The sequence below is a fragment of the Propithecus coquereli genome, unplaced genomic scaffold (assembly GCF_000956105.1).
Source record: "Propithecus coquereli isolate 6110/MARCELLA unplaced genomic scaffold, Pcoq_1.0 Scaffold11, whole genome shotgun sequence".
Classification (NCBI taxonomy): Eukaryota; Metazoa; Chordata; class Mammalia; order Primates; family Indriidae; genus Propithecus; species Propithecus coquereli.
In genome coordinates this window covers 10,807,890-10,830,300 of record NW_012134969.1, presented here as the reverse complement: position 1 = coordinate 10,830,300, position 22,411 = coordinate 10,807,890, and the positions used below count along the sequence as shown (strand labels likewise).

The following is a 22,411-nucleotide window of genomic DNA, read 5'->3' as shown; positions in this document are numbered from 1 at the left end:
TGGAGCCCAGGAGTTGGAGGTTGCAGTGAGCTATGATGACACCACTGCACTCTAATGAGGGGGACAGAGCAACACTGTGTCTCAAAAAAAAAAAATGAATGTATTTCTATAAAAATATGTGAAACTAGAATAAGATCCATAGTCTAGCTGTATTGTGCCAATATCAATTTCCTGGTTTTGATAATGTACTATAGTTATATAGGATGTCATCACTGAGAGATTTGAGTGATGAAATGAATTATTATTGTTAAATGAATTATTAAAGATTATTTTTATTTATTATTCTCAACAAGTTTGAGAATCTCTTTGTTTTGGTAGCCTTTTTCTCACCCCTAGGCACTGTTAGATATTTTTCTTTTGTGCTCCCATCACGGCACTATCATGTTGTAGGTTTTGTTTATAAAGGCCCATATTCTTTAAATATGTTATTCTTTTTCTGGAAACTTTAATAGGCCATCAACCTTTTTCCACTTTTAAAAATTGAGATATAGTTCACATACCATAAAATTCACCCTTTCGAAGAGTATAATTCAATGATTTTCCATACAGTCACAGGTTGTACTGCTATCACCATTATCTCAATCCAGAACTTTTTCATCACCCCAAAACAACGCCTGTACCCATTAGCAATCACTCATCATTTCTCTCTCTCCCCAGTCCTTGGCAACCACTAATCAACTTTCTACCTATATGGTTTTTCTTATTCTGGACACTTCATATGAATAGAATCATACAACGTGCGGACTTTTTGTTAGGCTTCTTTCACTTAGCTAACGTTTTCAGGGTTCATCCATGTTGTGGCATGAATCAGTACTTCATTCCTTTTTATGCCTGAATAATATTCCATTGTATGGAGACACACACACACACACACACACACACACACACACCCCATTTTGTTTATTCCTTCATCCGTTGATGGACATTTGGGCTATTTCCATTTTTTGGCTATTCTGAATAATGCTGTCACGAACATTTGTGTACGAGTTACTGTGTGACTATATGCTGTTGATTGTCTTGGGTATATATCTAGGAATAGATTTGTTGGATCATTTGGTAACTCTGTGTTTAAGATTTTTTTTTTTTAGAGACAGGGTTGTTGCCCAGGCTGGTGTCCAACTCCTGGGCTCAATCGGTACCCCTGCTTCAGCTTCCCGAGTAGCTGGATTACAGGCACGCCCCACCCCTGTGTTTTAAGTTTTTGAGGAATCGCCAAATTCTTTTTACAGAGAATAGGTCAGCAATTTTTATTAATAAAACTTTATTTTATCATTGTAAAAGTAATACAGTATAAAAACCTTGAAAAATTCAAAAAATTACAGAAATTTTGAAAAATCCAGAAAAGAATCAGGACAGAATAAAAATCATTCTCACTTTTTACTATTACGGATAACCGTTGTTAATGTTGTGATCAGTCTTTTTAATATGTGCACACCCACGCCCACACCCACAAATACAGATGGCCTCCAACTTACAATGGTTAGATTTAGGATTTTTCAACTTTACCATTGGTTTATTGGGGTTTTAAATGCATTTTCAACTGATGGTGTTTTCAACTTATAGTTTTATCAGAACTTAACCCCATGGTAAATAGAGGAACACCTGTAATTGGCATCATACTGTATATACTGAATTTGGTTTTTTTTTCACTTAATAAAAGACAATGAATTTTTCAAGTTAAGTAGTCTTCTAAAACATGATTTTTAAATGGCTACATATTATTATTTTGTGTGAATGTACCAAGATTCATTTAAGCCATATCCTTTTGGTAAATAATGAGGGTATTTTTAATTTTTCCCTGACAACTCTATAGCAAGTATACTTGGTATATAAATTGTGGTATTTATTATTATTTTCCTAGAATAAATTTCTAAAATTTTAATTAAGGATATGTATTTTGAGTGTTTTTTTTTTTTTTTTGAGACAGAGTCTCACTTTGTTGCCCGGGCTAGAGTGCCGTGGCGTCAGCCTAGCTCACAGCAACCTCAAACTCCTGGGCTCAAGCAATCCTACTGCCTCAGACTCCCGAGTAGCTGGGACTACAGGCATGCACCACCATGCCCGGCTAATTTTTTCTATATATTTTTAGCTGTCCAATTAATTTCTTTCTATTTTTGGTAGAGATGGGGTCTCGCTCTTGCTCAGGCTGGTCTCGAACTCATGAGCTCAAACAATCCGCCCGCCTCGGCCTCCCAGAGAGCTAGGATTACAGGCGTGAGCCACCGCGCCCGGCCTATTTTGAGTGTTTCTGATACAGATTACCAAACTGTCCTCCAAAAGATTGTATCCATCTGTTTTGGTCTCTAGCAGCAAACAACATGGCCTGCCCACTAGACAGTGGCCTACTAATAATTATATTTTAAATATCTACCAATATAATGAACTAAAAAGGGCCATATTCATGTTTTGTGTGGCATTTATTGGATTATCAAAGAAAATGAAAGTTTTTCTCATGCTTATTGATCATTTGTATTTCTTTTATTTATGAACTCTTTTTCATGTACTTTGGTCTGTTTTCCTGTCTTGGCATTTGTCCTGTTACTCATTTGGAAGAGTTTGTAATATAGTTGTATATATTGCATATATTATTACTAGTTCCAATAAAGTTTGTCTTTTTTGACAAATTTATGTTTTTTTCCTGTGCATTACAAAAGTAATAGATGCTCAATGTAAAAATACAAAAAATTATAGAAATATAAAACGTACCATATTCTGTCCTTTCAAATTGAGAATTTGTTGTGTATTCCTACAAATGTTTTTTCCTATCCATATTCTATCAATTATATTTCTTTTCAAAATTGGAATCAGAGTACACATTGTTTTTAACTAGATTCTTCACTTACTGTATCATGTATGTATCTCATGTCAATACATGTATCTTTATCTTCTTCTTTATTTTTCTTTTTAGAGATGGGATCTCCCTCTGTTGCCCAGGCAGGAGTGCAGTGGCATCACTGTAGCTCACTGTAACCTTGAGCTCCTGGGCATAAGCGATCTTCCTGCCTTAGCCTCCTGAGTAGCTAGGACTATAGGTCTCAGCCACTGTGCCTGGCTTTATCTTATTTTTAACAGTTATATTACTATGATATGACATATTATGTTTTTTAATACAAAACGTTTTACATTTTTATTTAGTCATATCATTCAGTCTTTTTAAATGGCATATTGCTTGATGTTTATGCTTAGAAATAAGGTTCTTAGTTTTTTGTAAGAATTATGATTGACTATTCAGGAAATTTTCCTTTCTTTTAAGAGACGTGTTATGCTATGCTGTGACAATGAAGACTACCAACATCTATCATTTATAGTGTAAACTATAGAAGGAATCTGACCATAGGAGGAGTATGATAAACTTTGATGTGTAAATGAATGGTGGAAAGATACTTTGTTCTGATAAAATGTATTGAAGTGCCTATTTCAACTGGATTAAAATTCAGAGTACATTACCATTTCAGCTGGTCTAAACAGCTAATTTTTAGAAGTTTAAAATACATCAATAATTTTGAAATAGAGAACTCTTACTGCCTTCAAACGTTCATGAAATCACTGGGTTAGGTGCTGGGAATGCAATGATGAGAAAACACACACACACACAATCCCAGCTCTGATGGAGTTAACTGTTAAGTGGGGAGACAAACATTATTGAAATAATTACACAAATATAACAAACTGCATTGTGTGTGATGGAAGAAAAGTATAGGTAGGATGATATGAAATGATTAAAAGGGCTCAGTTCTTGGCCTGAAACATCTTGGAAAGCTAACCTGAGAGTGTGAGTTGTGCTGTGTGTGGAGGAGGATAGGGATGGGAGGTGGCTGGTGAGGGGCTGCACTGGGGAGAGATGGAACTAGGGGCGCAGGAACCCTGAGGCTGGAAGGGTACATGCCTTGGGCAACACAAGGGCTAACTGAAATGCCTGCAGGGAGTAAGAACCATGGGAGAGGAAGGAGAAGGAGCATGCCTGTCCTCAAGTATTTAAATTGAAACAGTTTTCATCATTTAAAAATAGTGTAACTATAGGAGAACAATCTGTGATCCCTGCTTTACAGGGATCTTAAGAGTCATTAAATGATCATTGAAGTCCTGGGAGTGTCCTAAAATTTAGTGTTTGAGGAATTCCAGAATTTAAATGCTGGGTAAAAGAGGATGACCCAGCAAGTATTCCTGAGTCCTAAGAAGAAAAGCCAGGAGTGGGTTTCGTGTTATTAACGGTGGGAAAAAGAGGAAGTGGGCCCTTTTAGAGGGAGGCAGTGGTACTCAGAGTAAAATGCTGCTAAGAGATCAAGGAAAATGAGAACTGAAAAAATGTCCATTGGATTTTGTAACATGGAGGTCAACGATCTTCACAAAATGCCCCCAATGCACTGATATATAGTAGTATAATCAGTCTCAAGCATCTTCTCAATTATCTGTGTCTTGCCTGACTGGGAGGGGTGTGGGCTGCTTTAGATCGATTCCAAGATCTGGCCGCATTCTAGCAACAACCTGTGTGGTGTTATGAACAAGACCATCATAAGATAAACAGATTTTGACAGTCATTTATTGCCTACTGCTTTGATATCAGAGAGACCCCACTGGGCTCATGTTAAAAATATATTAAGCATGTATATCTTGTGTAATGCTGTATAGGTAGGTATCTGATAAATGTAGATCCTCAGAAGCAAAGTTCTATGAGATGCATTATTGCTTTTATTTATGAAAAAAAGACTGTGCTTAAGGTACACATATCTGCTAGCTACTGAAAACTGCAGAACCCCTACCCATACTACTACTCTTATTTGCAGAAGAAATAGTCTAAAAATGCCCCACAGAACAGGATGAAAGTAGTTTTCTAAACCATAATAAGACTTTATCATCATAAGTGACATTTTTCAAGATAAAAACTGAGCACAATGATTAGTGAACTCAACAGAAAGCTCCAAAATAAACAATTTATACAAATCAAGCTTTGTTAAACAATTGCAAATTACCATATCTATTAGTCTTTACCTGAATTAATTATTTCTTAAGGCTCTCATAAAATTACTGTTCATCAAAAATAAAATTCTACATATAAGGAAATTAAATTTAGAAAAACGTTTAATTGTCATAATTAATAGTCATTGTTAAAATATCAAAGCAGTAATACATTTCCGAGAATATATATGTAATAATTTTTAAAGCTCTAGTGAAACATACTCAAAAACAGCTAAGCAACATGTTAACACTGGTTATTTACACAATACAGTTAAGATCATTCTAGTAAAAAATTATGCATATGATTGATATACAAACACACACACACACACACACTTATAACCTCCTTTTGGAGGATTTTAGGAGAACATTTGCCACAATTAATTCTTTCTATATTACATCTTTTTTACAATTGAGAACTTCAGTAGACAATATATTAAATGGTTCAGTAGGACTGAACCATATATGCTATACTTTTACATATATTATTGAATTTTTAAAAATCTATAATTTTCAGTAATAAACCTTGAAAATATTAAAATAAAGCAAATTTCTTTTCCATTAAATCTTGGACCTTATTATCAGATTAATTTTTCTAAAATTCTGCTTTCATCTGGTTAGTGCAACATGGACGTTATTTCCTACAAAATGAAATTCAATTCTTTATTCTGACATTCAAAACATTTCACAATTTGGCCTCAAATTTTATTTCCAAAGTAGGCCATACTTTTCACTTATCAGTAAAGCTCATTTCCACCCTGAGCTTGTGCTGCGTTCTTCATCTTGAATACTCTTTCTCTTCTTTGAATCCTATGATGTTTAAAGATGCAGTTCAACTCCTATCTCCCTGGTGAAATCTTCCCAGTTATTTTTGGTGCCTTCGTCTGGCCTTATCTTCACCATATCACCTTAATTACCTTTGACTTATTTTACTTTATTCTTACAATTTTTCCTTCCATCTACAGAAACAGCATAACTAAAGCCCAGGTTTACTGTTGCTTAAGTGTCTCTCATTCTCTTCCAAAGCTAACTGATCTTACTATTGGCTTTGTTTAATGCACGATCTTCACCATGCAACTGAAATATAGAGTCTGGAATTTTCTTCAAACCAGGGACTAATTCCCTTTAATTTCATCAAGTCTTAGGTAAGTTTCTTTTATGATAAGTGTGTTTTTACAGGTAGAAATAAAAAAAATGTACTTTTACATGTCTTTTAATGGAATATTTTGATTGTTCAATTTCTCTGAAAATATAGAGCTTTAAAAAAAATGCAGTAAAGTCTTCCTTTTGTTGAGTTTGATGTTTTTCCTTTTTCTTTTCTTTTCCCAAGCATAGGGGAAGAGGTATAGAAGTGGAAGAATACATGCTTTTAAAAGTTCACACTAGGCTAGATGGAGAAAAGCAGAAATTATGGCGCTAGCTTCCTCTGCGGCATAGGCAGTTTAGCTCTGTTTGAGACTACTGTCCCTGAGCTCCCACTTTACAAATCTAGGGCAAATGCAATCCAAACAAGCATGGTTTTCTTCTTGCATATACCAGCAGCGGCCATTTATTAAACTCCTACTATATGTCAGATACAGTGTTGGTTGCTTTATATATTACCTAATTATCATAATCAAATGTATCATGATTCCCATTTTACAGAGGAGAAAACTGAGGCTTAGCGATGCTAAGTAACTTGCATAACTAGTAAGTGGCAGAGCTAGAGTTTAGATGCAAAACTGATTCCAAAGCCTATGCTCTTTTTGATATACCACCTTGCAATGCCAGTGCTTTTTATTGGTAGGAATTCTTGTTGGGGAATTCATAACTCTGGCAGCTATAGGGAAGGATAGAATAATAATAAAATGTTCCAATGTATCTGGGGAGGCCCGCCAGCCCTCCTCTCCTACACACAGTTGCTCCAGGCCTAGTTATTAGATGTTCTTCACTCTGACAATTTACATTTCAATGTACACTAAATTTGGCACTGTCCCTTTTGTATTGGAACATCTGATCACTTACGTCTTGGTAGGTGGGGAGAAGAGCGGAGAAATTTTTACCTTTTCTAGGGCCAAGAGAAAAACATCATGAAATAAATCAACACAATGATAAGAATATATAGTAACATATTCTTTTATATATATTTACATATATATACTAGAAATTCTACCTTGTAAAAATATATTTATCACAAAAGACAGAAACTTACATAAGATTACCTATATCTGTTGTTGTACTGCTGTGCTGATATATGAATTCCAAGCTTCAGCTGTTAGTTTACTTATTTGAAGAATAGTAAATAGAAGGAAATTCCAGTGCAAGGAGAATGTGGATAATCCCCGTGTTATCTCTACCAGGATCTAGTTGCACTGTGCTCCTCCAGGAAGGATGTAGCTGTGTATGCGGGTTTTTATTGGACAGTTACTCCCTTTTATCTAGTCATACGGCATGTGGCAGTTCCCTGGCTGCTGTTTTGTGTATTAGGACCATGGGAGGAGAGATGTTATTCTTCCTTCCCCGTTTTTCCACACTTAGGAGAGTTTAATACACCAAGTACTTTAGTAATTTTGTTTAACAATCTAGGGATTGCATTGCAGATTTAATGAGTGTTTTTCATTTAATTGGGCAGTTTATTAATTAGATCTAACTACATATACATATGTATTATATAATTTTATTAGGGATAATTTGTGGGTTTTGAGTTAATAAGCTTTTGCTCTTGTATCATTTTAATATTAGGGTATCTGAAATGTTTCTATAAATCACTTTATTTTTTTAGAAACACTAGTTTAGTAGGGAACTGGGGTGCAGTTTTCACTGTCACTGACATTGACAGCTGTAGAAAGAACCTGTACCTGGTATCTGACCTTAGCCTCAGCTCTGCCTCTTCTTTTTTACCTTAGAGAAGTCACGTCACCTGTGAGGATCATAATTTCCATTCCACAGTGTTCTTGTGAAGACTAAATGACAGAAATTATGGGAACTGTTGTTCTACAAAGGCAAAGTTAGGTTTATTACCTTGCTGTAGCAAGGGAGATGCATACAAAGAAGTGGTCTTCTCAGTAGAAGGGTGTGGCCAAGTGCTTTTTATGGGATTTGGGCTATTAATTAAGGGCCCCAAATACTATGCATGGTAGGTCTTGACTGCCCTTTCTCCAAAGTAACCTCCTACCTCCTCCCAAAGCCCAGACTTTCCCAACTCAGAGCAAACTCCCTCGAGCATATTCTGTGATTTTGTACTTGTCTCACTTCCCCCAAGATTGTAAGTTTTGAAGAGGTGCCATTCCTTCATCATTCATCTCTGTATCCTTCCCAGACCGCTCATTGATAAGTGCTTAATGCGACTGCTATTGGACAAGGTCCCCATACAGGGGTGGACGTCAGAACCCAAAGTCAGGTTAGCGACTGAATAACTGTTAGCGGCCGATAATTTAAAGCCAATTTTAAAGTTCTTTCTTCCCTTAACAGGAAAAAGCAGTGGTGTTCTTGTTCTTGAAAGAGAATTTTAAAAAGAATTGGGTCGCTTGTGTTCTGCCTAAAGCCTGCAATAAATAGGTGCACGGTTGGGGGTGTGGCCTGGGGGACGACAGTTAACCTCGCTTTGGCTGGAGCCCCTGGCTACAGCCCTGGCGCTGTCCCACCGCAAATCGGCGACTCCGCGGGGCGCAGATGTGCCCGTCCCGCCCTCCCCGGTTGCGGGGTGCGGGGCGGTTGTTTCCGTTCCCCAAGCCGCTGTGGCCGGTTTCTGGTCCTGAGAGATGCAAATGAAGTGGTGTGAAGGGTTGGGCTTTTTTTTTTGTTCCTAAAAATGCAACGAACAAAAAAAAAAGTACAACAATCCAAACCCAACCATCTTATTGTGCGTCGGCTTAACTGGGAGGCTTTCTTCCCGGGTGGCTCCACCGGGGACCGCGCCGCGTCCGGTAGCCTGCGCTCCCTCAAGGGCGACCGCCTCGTCTGGGAGAATGGCGTCCGCTTCCCAGAGCCGCGGGCAGCCCCCTGGAAGGGAGAAAAGCGAGCAGCAGAGGACCCTCCCCGATTCCAGGCAGCCCGCGTGGGTGAGGCGGGGGGGAGTGGCGGGTAGAGCCACCGGAAGGACCGCCGCCTCGCCACCTCCGAGGAAAGGCGCGACAGGGAGGCGGGACAAAGGCGAAGCGGGCCGGGGAGGCGGAGCCTGAGTGAGGGCGGAGGAGGGCGATGGGTGGGGCGGGGCACGCTTGGCGCTGCGAGTCCATTTTGCAGCTGTGCCCGGCGCGTAGCGTTCGGTCCCCGCGGCTGGAGGACCGGCGGCTGCGCGGCTTCAAGCGGGGATTCCTCCCGTGTCACCAGAGGTCGGAGATAAGTACCTGCCGCCCGGCTCCTCTCGGGGAGGGGGGTGGTCCTCGAGCCTGCTGCGAGGGTGGGGACTTGCCCGGGCCGGCAGGGACCTGCGTGGGCGGGGGGCTCGCGAAAGCTCAGCCTGAGCTTCCGTCGCGGCGGCACGGCGGAAGCCGGCGGGGCACTGGGACAGGGCTTGGGGAGGAGCGGCTTGCGGGTTGGCGCTGGCGGGCCGGGGCTGTGTATCTGCTCCAGAAAAGCTGTTCTGTCCGGAGCGTGCCCAGCCGCACCACCTGCGTCTTGGTATCTCCTAGAAAAGAAAAGGCAAGTGTGATGAACCAGAGGTCAGAGCACGCCGCCACCGTCTGGCACTGAACCTGGAGAGATTGCATGGCGCCGAGCGGGGGCGCCCTAACCGAGAAGCTTCTTAGTACAAAGAGCTCTAGGCTCTCCCAGGCTCCTGCCTCTTCACCCGTACCTAACAGGCTGGCTTTATTTGTGGGGGCGATTTATAAAATTGGGGGTCAAGACTGCGGATCCTGTGCAAATAAACGCATAACACCGTTCTCTTTCTTCTTTTTTGCAGTAGCCTCTAGTTTGTCAGTCAAAACGTGAAAAAAAACCCCAAAACCCTGAGTGCTTTGTCCTGGGAATAGTAACCCCACCGAATACACCTGCTTGTAGGAGACAGAGGTAAAACTGTGATACCTTTCCTATGTTATCGCCACATTTTAAAAAAAGCATTCAATTTCAATAGGCCCAGCAGAACCTTTCGAAATTGAACTATATGTAGAATATAGATGTTCCCAGCCACTTCTTTTCATTGGTGGTCTTTGTTCTTTTCATATTTTGTCAAAACTCAGAAAAATAGAATCCATACTTGGCAATTCTTTATGTAGTAATTGTTTTAAATGTATTCAAGGATTTATACTGCAAAGAAAGAGAGGCTTCAGCAGCATTTTTTTTTTTTTGGTTATTTTTTTTCTTCTTTTCCTGTGCCTATCGAATTGTCAGGCTGCTAGGGCTCGTAGAACAGGGCTTGAGTTTTCTATGATTCTGGAAACCTTTATATAATAGACATTTTAAAAGCAGAATTTCATTTACATAGGCACTCCCTCTAGTAGAACTTGATGTAGCTGTTGATTAACTGGTTATACTTCTTTCTTAAACAATAGGAAGATACATTTCTTTAGGCTCTCCTATCCTTCCCTAAAAATACCATTTTTTTTTTGTAGCAGCTGACTTAATAAACCACCCTGGTAAGTTCTTCCATAACAGCAGGCTGTTCTTTTCATTCTGTACATTTGTGATAAGTTATTTGGCCGTACTTCTGCCACAGCTTTTGTTCAGATATGCCCATTTTCATGAAAGTGCGTTGTACCTGCTATCCTGTGTAATATTTGCTTTGCTTTCCCTTGCAATCACAGTTCAAGAGAGTCCAACTCTCTTTGGTACCTTTCTTGGTTAATACTCATGCTCTACCGTAACACTTTAAATGTGTATTTACAGTTTTCACGGTATTTGCGCACATATGTAATTAAAACACCTTTCATTTATATAGTTTAGCAGTTTACAAAATTCTCACATATTAATCTCTCCAGCAACATTATGAGGTAGGTGCTTAAAAAATCTTTATATTATGAAAGGTAAAATTGGTGCTTGAACCTAGACGTTCAGAAGCAGGTTCTGTGCTTTCTCCTTTGCTGGAGAGCCTCTTACAACCTAATTTGTAAAAATTGCAGAATTTTAGAAGGGATTTAGAGATTAAAAATCTGTGAATGAATAAACGTAATGATTAAACGTCTTCATTTATGAATAAGGACACTGAATTCTTGAGTCACTTTCTGCATAGTCTAATAATTAGAAAACTCAGACTCTAGCTTGCTGTGTACAATTGATAAGTCTCCATTTGAGGCAAGAGGCATCTGTTTCCTCACTCACAAAATTAGGTGTTTGGCTAGATGATTTGTAAGATGCTTCTAAGCCCAGTGTGTTTACTTTATTTCTACCTCATAAATTTTATTACCACTTATTCCCAAAATATGTATTGGTAATGCACAGATGCATACTACTATTAACTGCCTTAAGCTTTTATATTTTAAACTCAGGTAGGTATGGTAACAAGTGTGTCTTGTTCTTGTTTTTTTACTAAGCTTCATAAAAATGTGATTCTCTTGTAAGGTCAGGAACTGTATGGAGAGGTGGGCACTCTCACACATCATTGGTTAGCGTTCATAAACTGGAATATTCCCTTTCAAGAGGGACACTTGTCAATCTTTTCAAGAGCCTTAAGAATATCCTTGCTTTTTGACCCATCAGTAACACTGAGAAGAAATTGTCTAAGGAAATAATCAGAGCTGTGGACCAAGACTTTTCCATACAAGGTGTTCATTTAAATGTTATAATATTTAAAAAAAGAAACCAAAATAAGCAATAAGAAAGCATATCCATAAGATGGACTGTCATGTTTTTGAAAAACATACGATGATAGGGGAAATGCATGTATTAAAATAAGTGAAAAAAGTAGACACAAAATTGTATTATGCTACCCCTTTTGTTAAAAGATGTGTGTATGCACACACAGACATGGGATTGGAATATACCAAAATAATAGTAGCGGTTATTGCTGATGTGACTATGGGTGGCTTTTTCCCTATATTTTCTGAACGTCCCATAATAAGTACCAATTACTTTTATAATTTAGGAAAACACAAAAGTTAACTGCATGGATAACCTCTATAATTTCAGTATAGTGTCAACTTTTTTAATGTCTTTTATTTTTTTTTATTTAAGAATCTTTTTTAGTGTAGTAAGGACATTTAACATGAGAGTTCCCTTAAATTTTTAAGTGTACAGTACAATATTGTTAACTGTAGACACAATGTTGTACAGCAGATCTCTAGAACTTATTTTTCTGTCCTTTTTTTAATAAGGCATTTATCATACTTTTTAGAATAATAGTATCTTTGTAAATGGTCTACATTTCTGAATTTAGGTCAGGAATTGCCTTTTGGCTTATATTTCATCTTTTTAAATATCTTTAGATAATTGGATTATCCATTTTGTTATTCATGAAAGATACTGCCATTGTCATTACCTTGACCTGGTATTCTAGCTACTAGAATTGTAGTAAAAGAATAGAGTGCTATGCCCACCTCTAATAACAGTCGACCAAATATATTAATAGGTGTCCTTTGGTATACAGAATAGTTACATTCCAGTCAAGACTCCTATAAAGGAAATTCCCATAATGTGAACTCTATTTTTACTTCATTTCTATTATTGATGTAGATACCTTTCTAAGGAAAAGTTGAATTGAAAAGTTTTGCTGACAGTTTAAATTATTCTGTCTCCTTGTGGTGTAATCCCCACAACTACATCCCATTTGCCAATAGCCTAGCTCCCATTTTATTATTTTATTTTATTTATTATTTATTTTAATTTATTTTTTATTTTTTTTTGAGACAGAGTCTTACTCTGTTGCCCAGGCTGGAGTGCTGTGGCCTCAGCCTAGCTCACAGCAACCTCAAAGTCCTGGGCTCAAGCGATCCTCCTTCCTCAGCCTCCTGAGTAGCTGGGACTACAGGTACTCACCACCATGCCCAGCTACTTTTTTCTATTTTAGTAGAGAGGGGGTCTCGCTCTTGCTCAGGCTGGTCTCTAACTCCGGACCTTAAGTGATCCTCCCACCTCGGACTCCCAGAGTGCTAGGATTACAGGTGTGAACCACCACGCCCAGCCTTGCTCCCAATTTAAACTCTCAGAGGAACTTTTCCTTTTATCCCCTCCAGATGTACAATATTGATATGAGCCGAGCAGTGCCAACATAGCATATATAATATAGCCAACCTAAAAACTTCTTAAGGTCAAGCATAATTAACTTACTACTTCATATATTCTGTAGGTCAGTTTTACTTAGAATAAGACGTGTATAATTCTACACTGAGCAAAAAGAACTTCGTTCATACCAATTACATTTCTTTTTTCTTTTTTTAAATAGAGATGAGGTCTTGCTCTTTTTACCAGGCTGGTCTTGAACTTCTGGGCTGATTGTTTCACCTCAGCCTCTGGAGTAGCTGGGTCTAAAGGCATGTGCCACCACACTTGGCTTCAATTACTTTTTTTTTTTTTAGACAGAGTCTCACTCTATTGCTCAGGCTAGAGTGCAGTGGCATCATTATAGCTGACTGCAACTTCAACTCCTGGGCTCAGTCATCCTCCTGCCTCAGCCTCCTGAGTAGCTAGGACTAAAGGTGTGAACTACCATGCTTAGCTGATTTTTCTATTTGTAGAGATAGGGTCTTGCTCTGTCGCTCAGGTTGGTCTTGAACTCCTGGTCTTAAGCAATCCTCTCACCTCAGCCTCCCAAAATGTTAGGATGACAGGTAGGAACCACTCACTGTGCCCAGCCTCTAATTACATTTCTAATAAACATCTCATAATGCCTATTTTCACTTAACACATTATTAGATACTGTGTAAATAATCTCACTTATCCAGATAAACCTATCTACTGAATGTGAAGGTTTGACAGTACTTTCTGAAAGCGGAAAATTAACCTCAAATACAAAGTTAGATGATAGAAGCTTTTTAATAGCTACCAACCCATTGGAGACAATAACTTAATAGGTAAATGTTTGCCAAGTAAATGGTTGTAAAAGAAGACATTTTGTTTTAGGGATAAAAATTCGTCACCTTCATTTAAACCCATTTACATTTACTTGAGAGAACCAGACATTTTTGGTTCATAAAACCTTTTCAGAAGTCAGTGATTCCAACTTATTTAACTCTTAACAGTTAATTCGTATTCTTAAATTCTTAACAGGTTAAGATAAATATCTGTGTCTGGTTGGTACCAGACTAGGAATAATTTAGTCTATATGTATGTTTACCTCAAATTCAAACACTCATTTTATTCAGATTGATTTCATCTGGGTGGGGAGAATGGGGTTCAACACCATTTGGGGCCTACCTAGATTCCTCAGTAGTCATATGTAAATGCGATAGGGATAGCTGATCCAGCTAGTTCCCTAAAACCCTATTGATTTAATCATGAATTACAGAATAATATCTTGGATGATTATCAAGTGACACAGGAAAAAGAAAAATGGGAAAAGAAAGTAAGGTAAAGAGAAGGGTGGGGGATAAGGACAGGATGACAGGAAATCAAGAGTGTACTCACTGAAACAGTATAGGGAAGATGAGTTAAAAGAAAAACAGGAATAAGTCAAGGCTAAATAGTGGTACAGAGAAGAGAGTGAAGGAAAGGAAAAAAATAGTTTTTCTGAGTGGTCTGAACTAGTAAGGTAATGACCTGGTTTTTATATTTTTGAGAATGTCACTTTAGTCCAACAAGCCTTTGTGAACATTCTGAATAAGTGAGCTTTCCAAGTTGGTGGACCTTCTGTCTTAGCTCTATTTTGCCCTATCAGGAACCCTGCAAAAAATTTCTTGGAGAGAGTTTTAACTACTACTCATTCTAAGTTAGTGCCAGAAAGGTTTAGTTACTTATTGTCTTACATGGACACATAGGTAACTTATATTGTTTGCAAGAGCCACATAACAATTTGGTATTTTAGATACTATTAATACTCCTTTTTTGAGATTATATCTGAGATCTTGTCCCCTCTTTTTCCTGTTTTGATTATTTAAGTCACGGAACAGTCTCTAAAAGCCATAATAACACACTGATAGAGTATTTAAAATAAGTTTATAGGTAATCTTCATCTATTATACTTTTCAAAAACAGCTGTACAAATGAGGGGAATACTTATAAGTGGTTTGTCAAAGGTTATAGACTGAGAGCCAGACAGGTATGTCAGTTTTCTTACAGGCCTAGATCCAGAGACTTCCAGTAATACATTTTTTAATTTTATAAAAGATAAACAGTACCATAGCAGATTAAGCTTCTTGTGGAGCTTTTACTTAGCTGATGTTTGTGAGGTTTTACCTTTTTTTTGAGACAGGGTCTTGCTCTGTCACCCTGTGTAGAATGCAGGGGCATCGTCAGCTCACTGGAACCTCAAACTCCTGGGCTTAAGCAGCCCTCCTGCCTCAGCCTCCTGAGTAGTTGGGACTGCAAGCACATGCCACCACGCCTGGCCAATTTTTAAAAATTTTTTGTGGAGATGGGGGTCTCGCCATTGCCCAGGCTGGTCTCAACTTCTGGCTTTAAGCGATCCTCCTGCCTTGGCCTTCCAGAGTGCTGGGATTACAGATCTGAGCCACCATGCCTGGCCCTGAGGTTTTACTTTTTAAACTCAATATAGTTTTCTTATAATTGGGCTCTTTCTTTTGTTTTTTCCCTTTTTATTATGAAAAATTTTAAACATAAAAGAAAATTCAGAAGAATATTACAATAAATATCCTTACATCCTCTACCTAGATTCGGTAGTTGTTAACCAGATCCTTAGTTTCAAGAGAGCATTTGTTAGTTAATCTCATACTAAAATTCCTGGAATATAGTACATTATTTGAAAATAAGAATAGCATGCTGAGAGGAAATTATTTTTTTTAAAAAATGAGCTATTGTAGGCATTGTTTCAAGATAAGATTGGTGGCTTTCAATTTAGTATGAGTTTAGCATAATTTAGTGTATCTGTGAAGTGATAGTTTCAATATTTGCTATCGAGTTACCTATATTTTAGGTACTATCTTGAAATTCCTGAATTCAAAGACGCCTCAAAGCAGCATAGAAATTTCGGTCAAATCCTTAAGATACAGAGCATTAACATATTTGCTTTTCTTTTTATTCCCTAACGGAATATCAAAAAAAAATCATGAGTGACATTTCAGACAACTTTATGTTGCTAAGGGCCAATGGAATTTAGACTTAATAGAAAAGTTTCTTTTACTAATAGATTTTACAAGGAGAGAATTAATTTTTGTTTAAGAATGAACAAGTAAGCACCTTTTGCAGTATAATCATTTTGGGATGATCTTTTAAAAATAAAGGAATTCTAAGAGGGAGAAATCTAATACATACAAAATAAATTTTTTTTTTCTATTTTATGACTCCTTTGTACATACTGGCTTTTTGATTTTTATTATTTAATGGTTGTGTTATAGTTCTCTTTGTAGAAGCTGTTGTTGCTGTATACCCATTCAAGGGTAGGACTGATAAAGCACTTTTTGTAGTTTTTCTTGTTTGTGGATTGCTTGACAATTTCTTGAAAAATAAATCTGTGGTGGTGGTGTGCAACTATGCATTTGTCAAAAGTAGAACTGTACACCAAAAAGGGAATTTTATCGTATGCAAACTTAAAAGTGTATTGAAAATGTAAATACAGCAGAACAAAGTTGACTTTTTTTTCAGAGAAGTGGTAGACAACTAATGTATATTCAGCTATTTTAACTGTTGGTATGAAACACTTGAGAAATTTTTAATTGGTGGGAAAATAGATTTTTGTGCTTCAAAATTTAGATTTTTTTTGATATTCACAAACATTCAAAGGAAATGAATCTTGGAAAACTCTTTTGCCTTTATACACTTAATTTTACACTGGTTAAGTTGAAATTTAAACTGTGAGCAATAACTTTGTTTACATAAAGTTTCTTGACTTGTATATTGGAGGGAAAAACTAGCCCAAAAAAGATGTGGAGGGGATGTGTACTTTAGTTTATGTCAAAGGAGTAAGCTCTGTTGATTTCTTAAGATTTTATGTGTTAGCCACACTTTAAGAAAAGATTCTGTAAATTCCTTTACTGTAAAAAGTACCCTTTATTTATGAGACTAAAAATCTTAATTATTATATATTTTCCTTTAAAACTTTTGAGGCAACATAGAAGTCTGCCATGGTTTCTTGGATCGGGTAGATCAGTAGAGTCAGCTGTGGAAGTGGTCACAGTTTTGTTCTAGAGAAAGTTTTGAGTATAAAGAGAAGACATAAAGTTAAGGGAGGAAAAGAAAATAGTGTTTAGCTTTTAAAGTGAATGAAAATACAGACTCTTTAAATTATAAACCAAAATTGGTAAGCTTTATCAGTAAAAATGGAATAAGAAGAGGATCTATTGGAATTTTGATGCAAATTTTTTGAAAAAGAGACTTTCCAAGTATTTTTTTTCCTCTGGTTCATTGTAAGAGCTGTAAGTTGATCATGGCCTTGGAATGACTGTTTATTATTTCTAAATTTTCCTGTGTGTGACATTTTCTTTTCAAATTTGATCATACTTGATTGCCTTAAAATTCTTCTTGGCCCCCATCACAGTATCCTTCTCAATTTTCCTCAAAGTTTCTCTTTGCCTTGGGTGCCCTTTTTCTCCTCCTCATCCCAACCACTTGGTGTATCTTTTGTTTTCCTCTTATGTACTTGGTATGCTTGGATAGGATTCTCTGGAAATAGTAACCTTACAAGGATGAGTAAATTAGGTTTATTTTATTGAGTGCTGCCCTCACCACTTTCCTGTTTCCATCGCCTATGCAAAAATCTGGCCTTTGTGTACAATTCTTAGGTGAAAGAGGAGAGAAAGTAATGGAGGTGATAAAATGTGGAACAAGAGGAGGGTTAGAGGATCATCAAAAGTTTATCTCCATTCTAAAGGGTCAGAATGTTTGACAGCTGTGTGGCAACCTCTCCACACACTAACCTCAGTCTTTGTAGCCATTCTCTTCCCAATGCTTTTCAAAGGTTATACGATTTCTCATATCAAAAAGATTTTTCAGAAAAATCAGCTAATTATACATTTTTCATTATGACACTAAAGACCAAATAATCTGTACTTTAATTCTACATATGTTATTTATTATAAATATATATTATCTCACAACCTCATATAAGAGCATAAACTAATTAGCCCTGCAAGGTCAGCTTATCTTTGATTTTATTTATTTATTTTTTAGAGACAGAGTCTTGCTCTGATGCCCAGGTTCTTGGGCTCAAACAATCTTCCCACCTCAGCCTCCCAAGTAGCTGGGATTATGGGCAGGAACTACTGCGCCTGGTTCTCAGCTTATTCTTTAAATGCCTTTTACCTTATAGATGGAGCTCCAATTATATATGACTGTTGAAATTGCTGTTAAAAAATTACTTATTTTTTATTGTAAGATGACCTACAAATTACTAGGTCTTATTTTATTTATTACTTTGGTGGTAATGTGATATATATGTGTATTTGTGTGCATATGTATCCCTCAGTAAACGAAATGTAGAAATATGTAGCACTGTTTTCGGTTTTAGAACTTTAGGGATAAACGCACATTTTAAAATAATATACTTACATTGAGAAATGGTATTTTCTAGATAAGGGATCTCAAATATTTTGGTCTTAGGACACCTTTACACTCTTAAAAATTGAGGAACCCCAGAGCAGTTATGTGTGTGCTATCTATAGATATTTACTGATTAGAAAACTGAGAATTTTAAAAGTATATTAATTCATTTAAAATAACAATGATAAAGCCGTTACATGTTAACAAATAATTTAGGAAAAAGAAGTTTTTCAAAACAAAATTATGAGAAGTGTTCCATTGCTTTATCTATTTATAGATTGCTTTAATGAATGGCTACTCAATAGGAGACAGCTGAAGTCTTTTGTCTGCTTCTGCATTTGACCTGTTGCAATAATTATTTTGGTTGAAATATACAAAGTAGGCCGGGAGCAGTGGCTCACACCTGTAGTCTCAGCATTTTGGGAAGCTGAGGTGGGAGGATTGCTCAAGGCCAGGAGTTTGAGACCAGCCTGGGCAATGTAGTGAGACCCCATCTCTACAAAAAATGAGAAAAATCACCCTGGCATGGTGGTGCATGCCTGCAGTCCCAGCTACTGGGAGGCTGAGGCAGGAGGAGCACTTGAGCCCAGGAGTTTGAGGCTGCACTGAGCTATGATCACACCACTGCACTCCAGCCAGGGCAACAGAGCAAGACCCTGTCTCTTAACAAAAAAAAGAAATATACACAAACACACACACACAGAAAAACCTAGCTTTCCACAGATATGTAGTTGGTAAAAGAAGGACTATTTTAATAGCCTTTTCAGATAATCGTGGATCTTCTTTGATACTATCTCAAAACTCAGCAAGTGTTAGTTTCTTTGTTGGAGTGTGGAATCTGAAATCATATTTATGAACCTATGGTCTTTTTGGACTTCAAATGATCTTTTACCCCTGCATGATTTATAACATTATGCATTGGTGACTTGAAAAAATATTAGTTCATTGTGTTATGCAGATCTCCAAATAATGACATATTTCATTATATAATACTCCTTTCTCCTCAGGAAAACCCCATATTCATTAATATCATCACCTATCTCATCAGAAAAGCCTTTAATTAATTAATGAGAAACTGTCAGTCTCACAAATGGCAAATATGTTGTCTAAAATTCTAATTTTCATTTAAAACTCAACTTTTTATTGGAAAGAAATACTATCATTTGTTTTCCTTGAAGTAACAAGCTCATTTTGTTCATTTTCAAGAAAATGTCTGTCAGATACCTAAATCTGAAAAGCCATAGTTTGTCACTGGTTCTTTCAAGTAAATATGGTATTCCATGAAAAAAGCAGCTGGTTCAGCTTGCAACTGAATCACATAAGTGCTTTTTCTCCAGACAACATCTGGTATATAGCAGAAGTGCTTTGTGTGTACTTCCTATTTTGTCACATAAAATATTAAAAAGATGTGTACACAGGGATCAAGATTTAATAAAATGAATAATTTTTACTGCTTCACCAAGAACATTCTTAAATGAAGCTCCCTCCCCCATCCTCACCCCACTTAGAATGTGTTGTGGTAAAAACACAATGACTAGTGGTACAATTCAGTGCTCCTTACTGCCTTGCTTGATTCCTACTAAGGCTCTAGCAGCATCTACCCAACCCTCGCTTTTACACCATTGGCACAAATGTCAACATGGTGCAAAAATTAAACATCTTGAAACTATGAAAATAGTTTTGACCTCTCAGATGCCCTGAAAGGAGGACATTCAGGTTTCTGCCCATCATATTGTGAGAATTGATGGGCAAGATGACTGATTGTTGTTCTCATGGTTTAAAAACAAAAAAACTCATTTAATTCTCTAAGAAAGTGAATTGTAGCTCTCTCATCTTGTCCTTTTACTTATGATTTTAAAAATTGTAATCTTGCTTTTGAAATAGGAAAATATGCCAATTCCTAATAAAAGTCTGCATGAGAGTACATGCTTGGATTTATATTTCTGTGCTGTGCTTCTTTTTTTTAAATAGCATACCATTTTATATTTGTGGGCCCAAAGTAAAGAGCTCATTCTATTACAGACACTGAATAGCTTTGTTTCTGACAGCTAGTAGTCAGCTCTCTGTTTTAAAACAATCAATTGGGCCCTGCTGGCTCAACTTGCAGTTGTCCTAGTCCTAACCCTGTCTCAGCCAAAGACTGTTGTTGGAAAGCCCACACAAAGGCCTTGTGTACAGGGTGCCCTACCATTAAGGAGTGTGTTCTAGTCCCAGTGGATTAAATCTGCTTTGGTGTGCATTCTCTTCCCAAATTTTTCATTTATTTCCTTTGTTTTGCTGGTTATTTCAGTGAAAGATCATTTTAATGTGAGGATAGTTTCTTTTTGTTTTTTTTTGAGACAGAGTCTCACTCTGTCACCCTGGATAGAGTGGTGCAGTGGCATCAATATAGCTCACTGCAACCTCAAACTCCTGGGCTCTAGTGATCCTCTTGCCTCAGCCTCCCGAGTAGCTGGGACTACAGGCGGGTGCCATGATGCCTAATTTTTCTATTTTTAGTAGAGACGGGGTCTTGCTCTCGCTCAGGCTGGTCTCAAACTCCTTAGCTCAAGCAATCCTCCTTCCTTGGCCTCCCAGAGTGCTAGGATTACAGGCGTGAGCCAACTTGCCCAATCAAGATAGTTTCTTCTAATTATTATATAGTCCTAGTGGAGGGGATTATTTGAGTAACATAAATTTTTTTTTTTTCCCCTCTATGGTAGGATGTAATGGAGCTGCTTGAAGAAGATCTCACTTGCCCAATTTGTTGCAGTCTGTTTGATGATCCTCGAGTTTTGCCTTGTTCACATAACTTCTGCAAAAAATGCTTAGAAGGTATATTAGAGGGGAATGTGCGGAATTCATTGTGGAGACCATCTCCATTCAAGTGCCCCACATGCCGTAAGGAAACTTCAGCTGCTGGAGTTAACAGCCTGCAGGTTAATTACTCCCTGAAGGGTATCGTGGAGAAGTATAACAAGATCAAGATCTCTCCCAAAATGCCAGTGTGCAAAGGACACTTGGGGCAGCCTCTCAACATTTTCTGCCTGACTGACATGCAGCTGATCTGTGGGATCTGTGCTACCTGTGGCGACCACACCAAGCACGTCTTCTGTTCTATTGAAGATGCCTACGCTCAGGAAAGGGATGCCTTTGAGTCCCTCTTTCAGAGCTTTGAGACCTGGCGTCGAGGAGATGCTCTTTCTCGCTTGGATACCTTGGAAACCAGCAAGAGGAAATCCCTACAGTTACTGACGAAAGATTCAGATAAAGTGAAGGAGTTCTTTGAGAAGTTACAACACACCCTGGATCAAAAGAAGAATGAAATCCTCTCTGACTTTGAGACCATGAAACTTGCAGTTATGCAGGCATATGACCCAGAGATCAACAAACTCAACACCATCTTGCAGGAGCAACGAATGGCCTTTAACATTGCTGAGGCTTTCAAAGATGTGTCAGAACCCATCATATTTCTGCAACAGATGCAGGAATTCAGGGAGAAAATCAAAGTAATCAAGGAAACTCCTTTACCTCCCTCTAATTTGCCCACAAGGCCTTTAATGAAGAACTTTGATACCAGTCAGTGGGAGGACATAAAACTAGTAGATGTGGATAAACTTTCTTTGCCTCAAGACACTGGCACATTCATTAGCAAGATTCCCTGGAGCTTTTACCAGTCATTTTTGGTAGTCCTTCTGCTTGGCCTTGTCATTTTCTTTGGTCCTACCATATTCCTAGAATGGTCTTTATTTGACGAATTGGCAACTTGGAAAGACTACCTTTCAAACTTCGGTTCCTATCTGACGAAGTCGGCCGATTTTGTAGAACAATCAGTTTTTTACTGGGAACAGGTGACAGATGGGTTTTTCATTTTCAGTGAAAGATTCAGGAATTTTACTTTGCTGGTGCTGAATAATGTGGCAGAATTTGTGTGCAAATATAAACTATTATAAAATCTCTTTCAAGTATG

General features: G+C 37.7%; 1 protein-coding gene across 1 annotated transcript; it reads left to right on the top strand.

Moving 5' to 3' along the window:
• Positions 1 to 9,171: 9,171 nt before the first annotated feature.
• On the top strand, positions 9,172 to 22,399 carry TRIM13 (tripartite motif containing 13). Its single transcript, XM_012649327.1, has 3 exons — positions 9,172 to 9,353; positions 9,842 to 9,948; positions 21,165 to 22,399. The coding sequence occupies exon 3, from the start codon at positions 21,171 to 21,173 to the stop codon at positions 22,392 to 22,394; it is 1,224 nt and encodes a 407-aa protein (XP_012504781.1). The 5' UTR covers positions 9,172 to 9,353; positions 9,842 to 9,948; positions 21,165 to 21,170; the 3' UTR covers positions 22,395 to 22,399.
• The last annotated feature ends 12 nt before the right edge of the window (positions 22,400 to 22,411 follow it).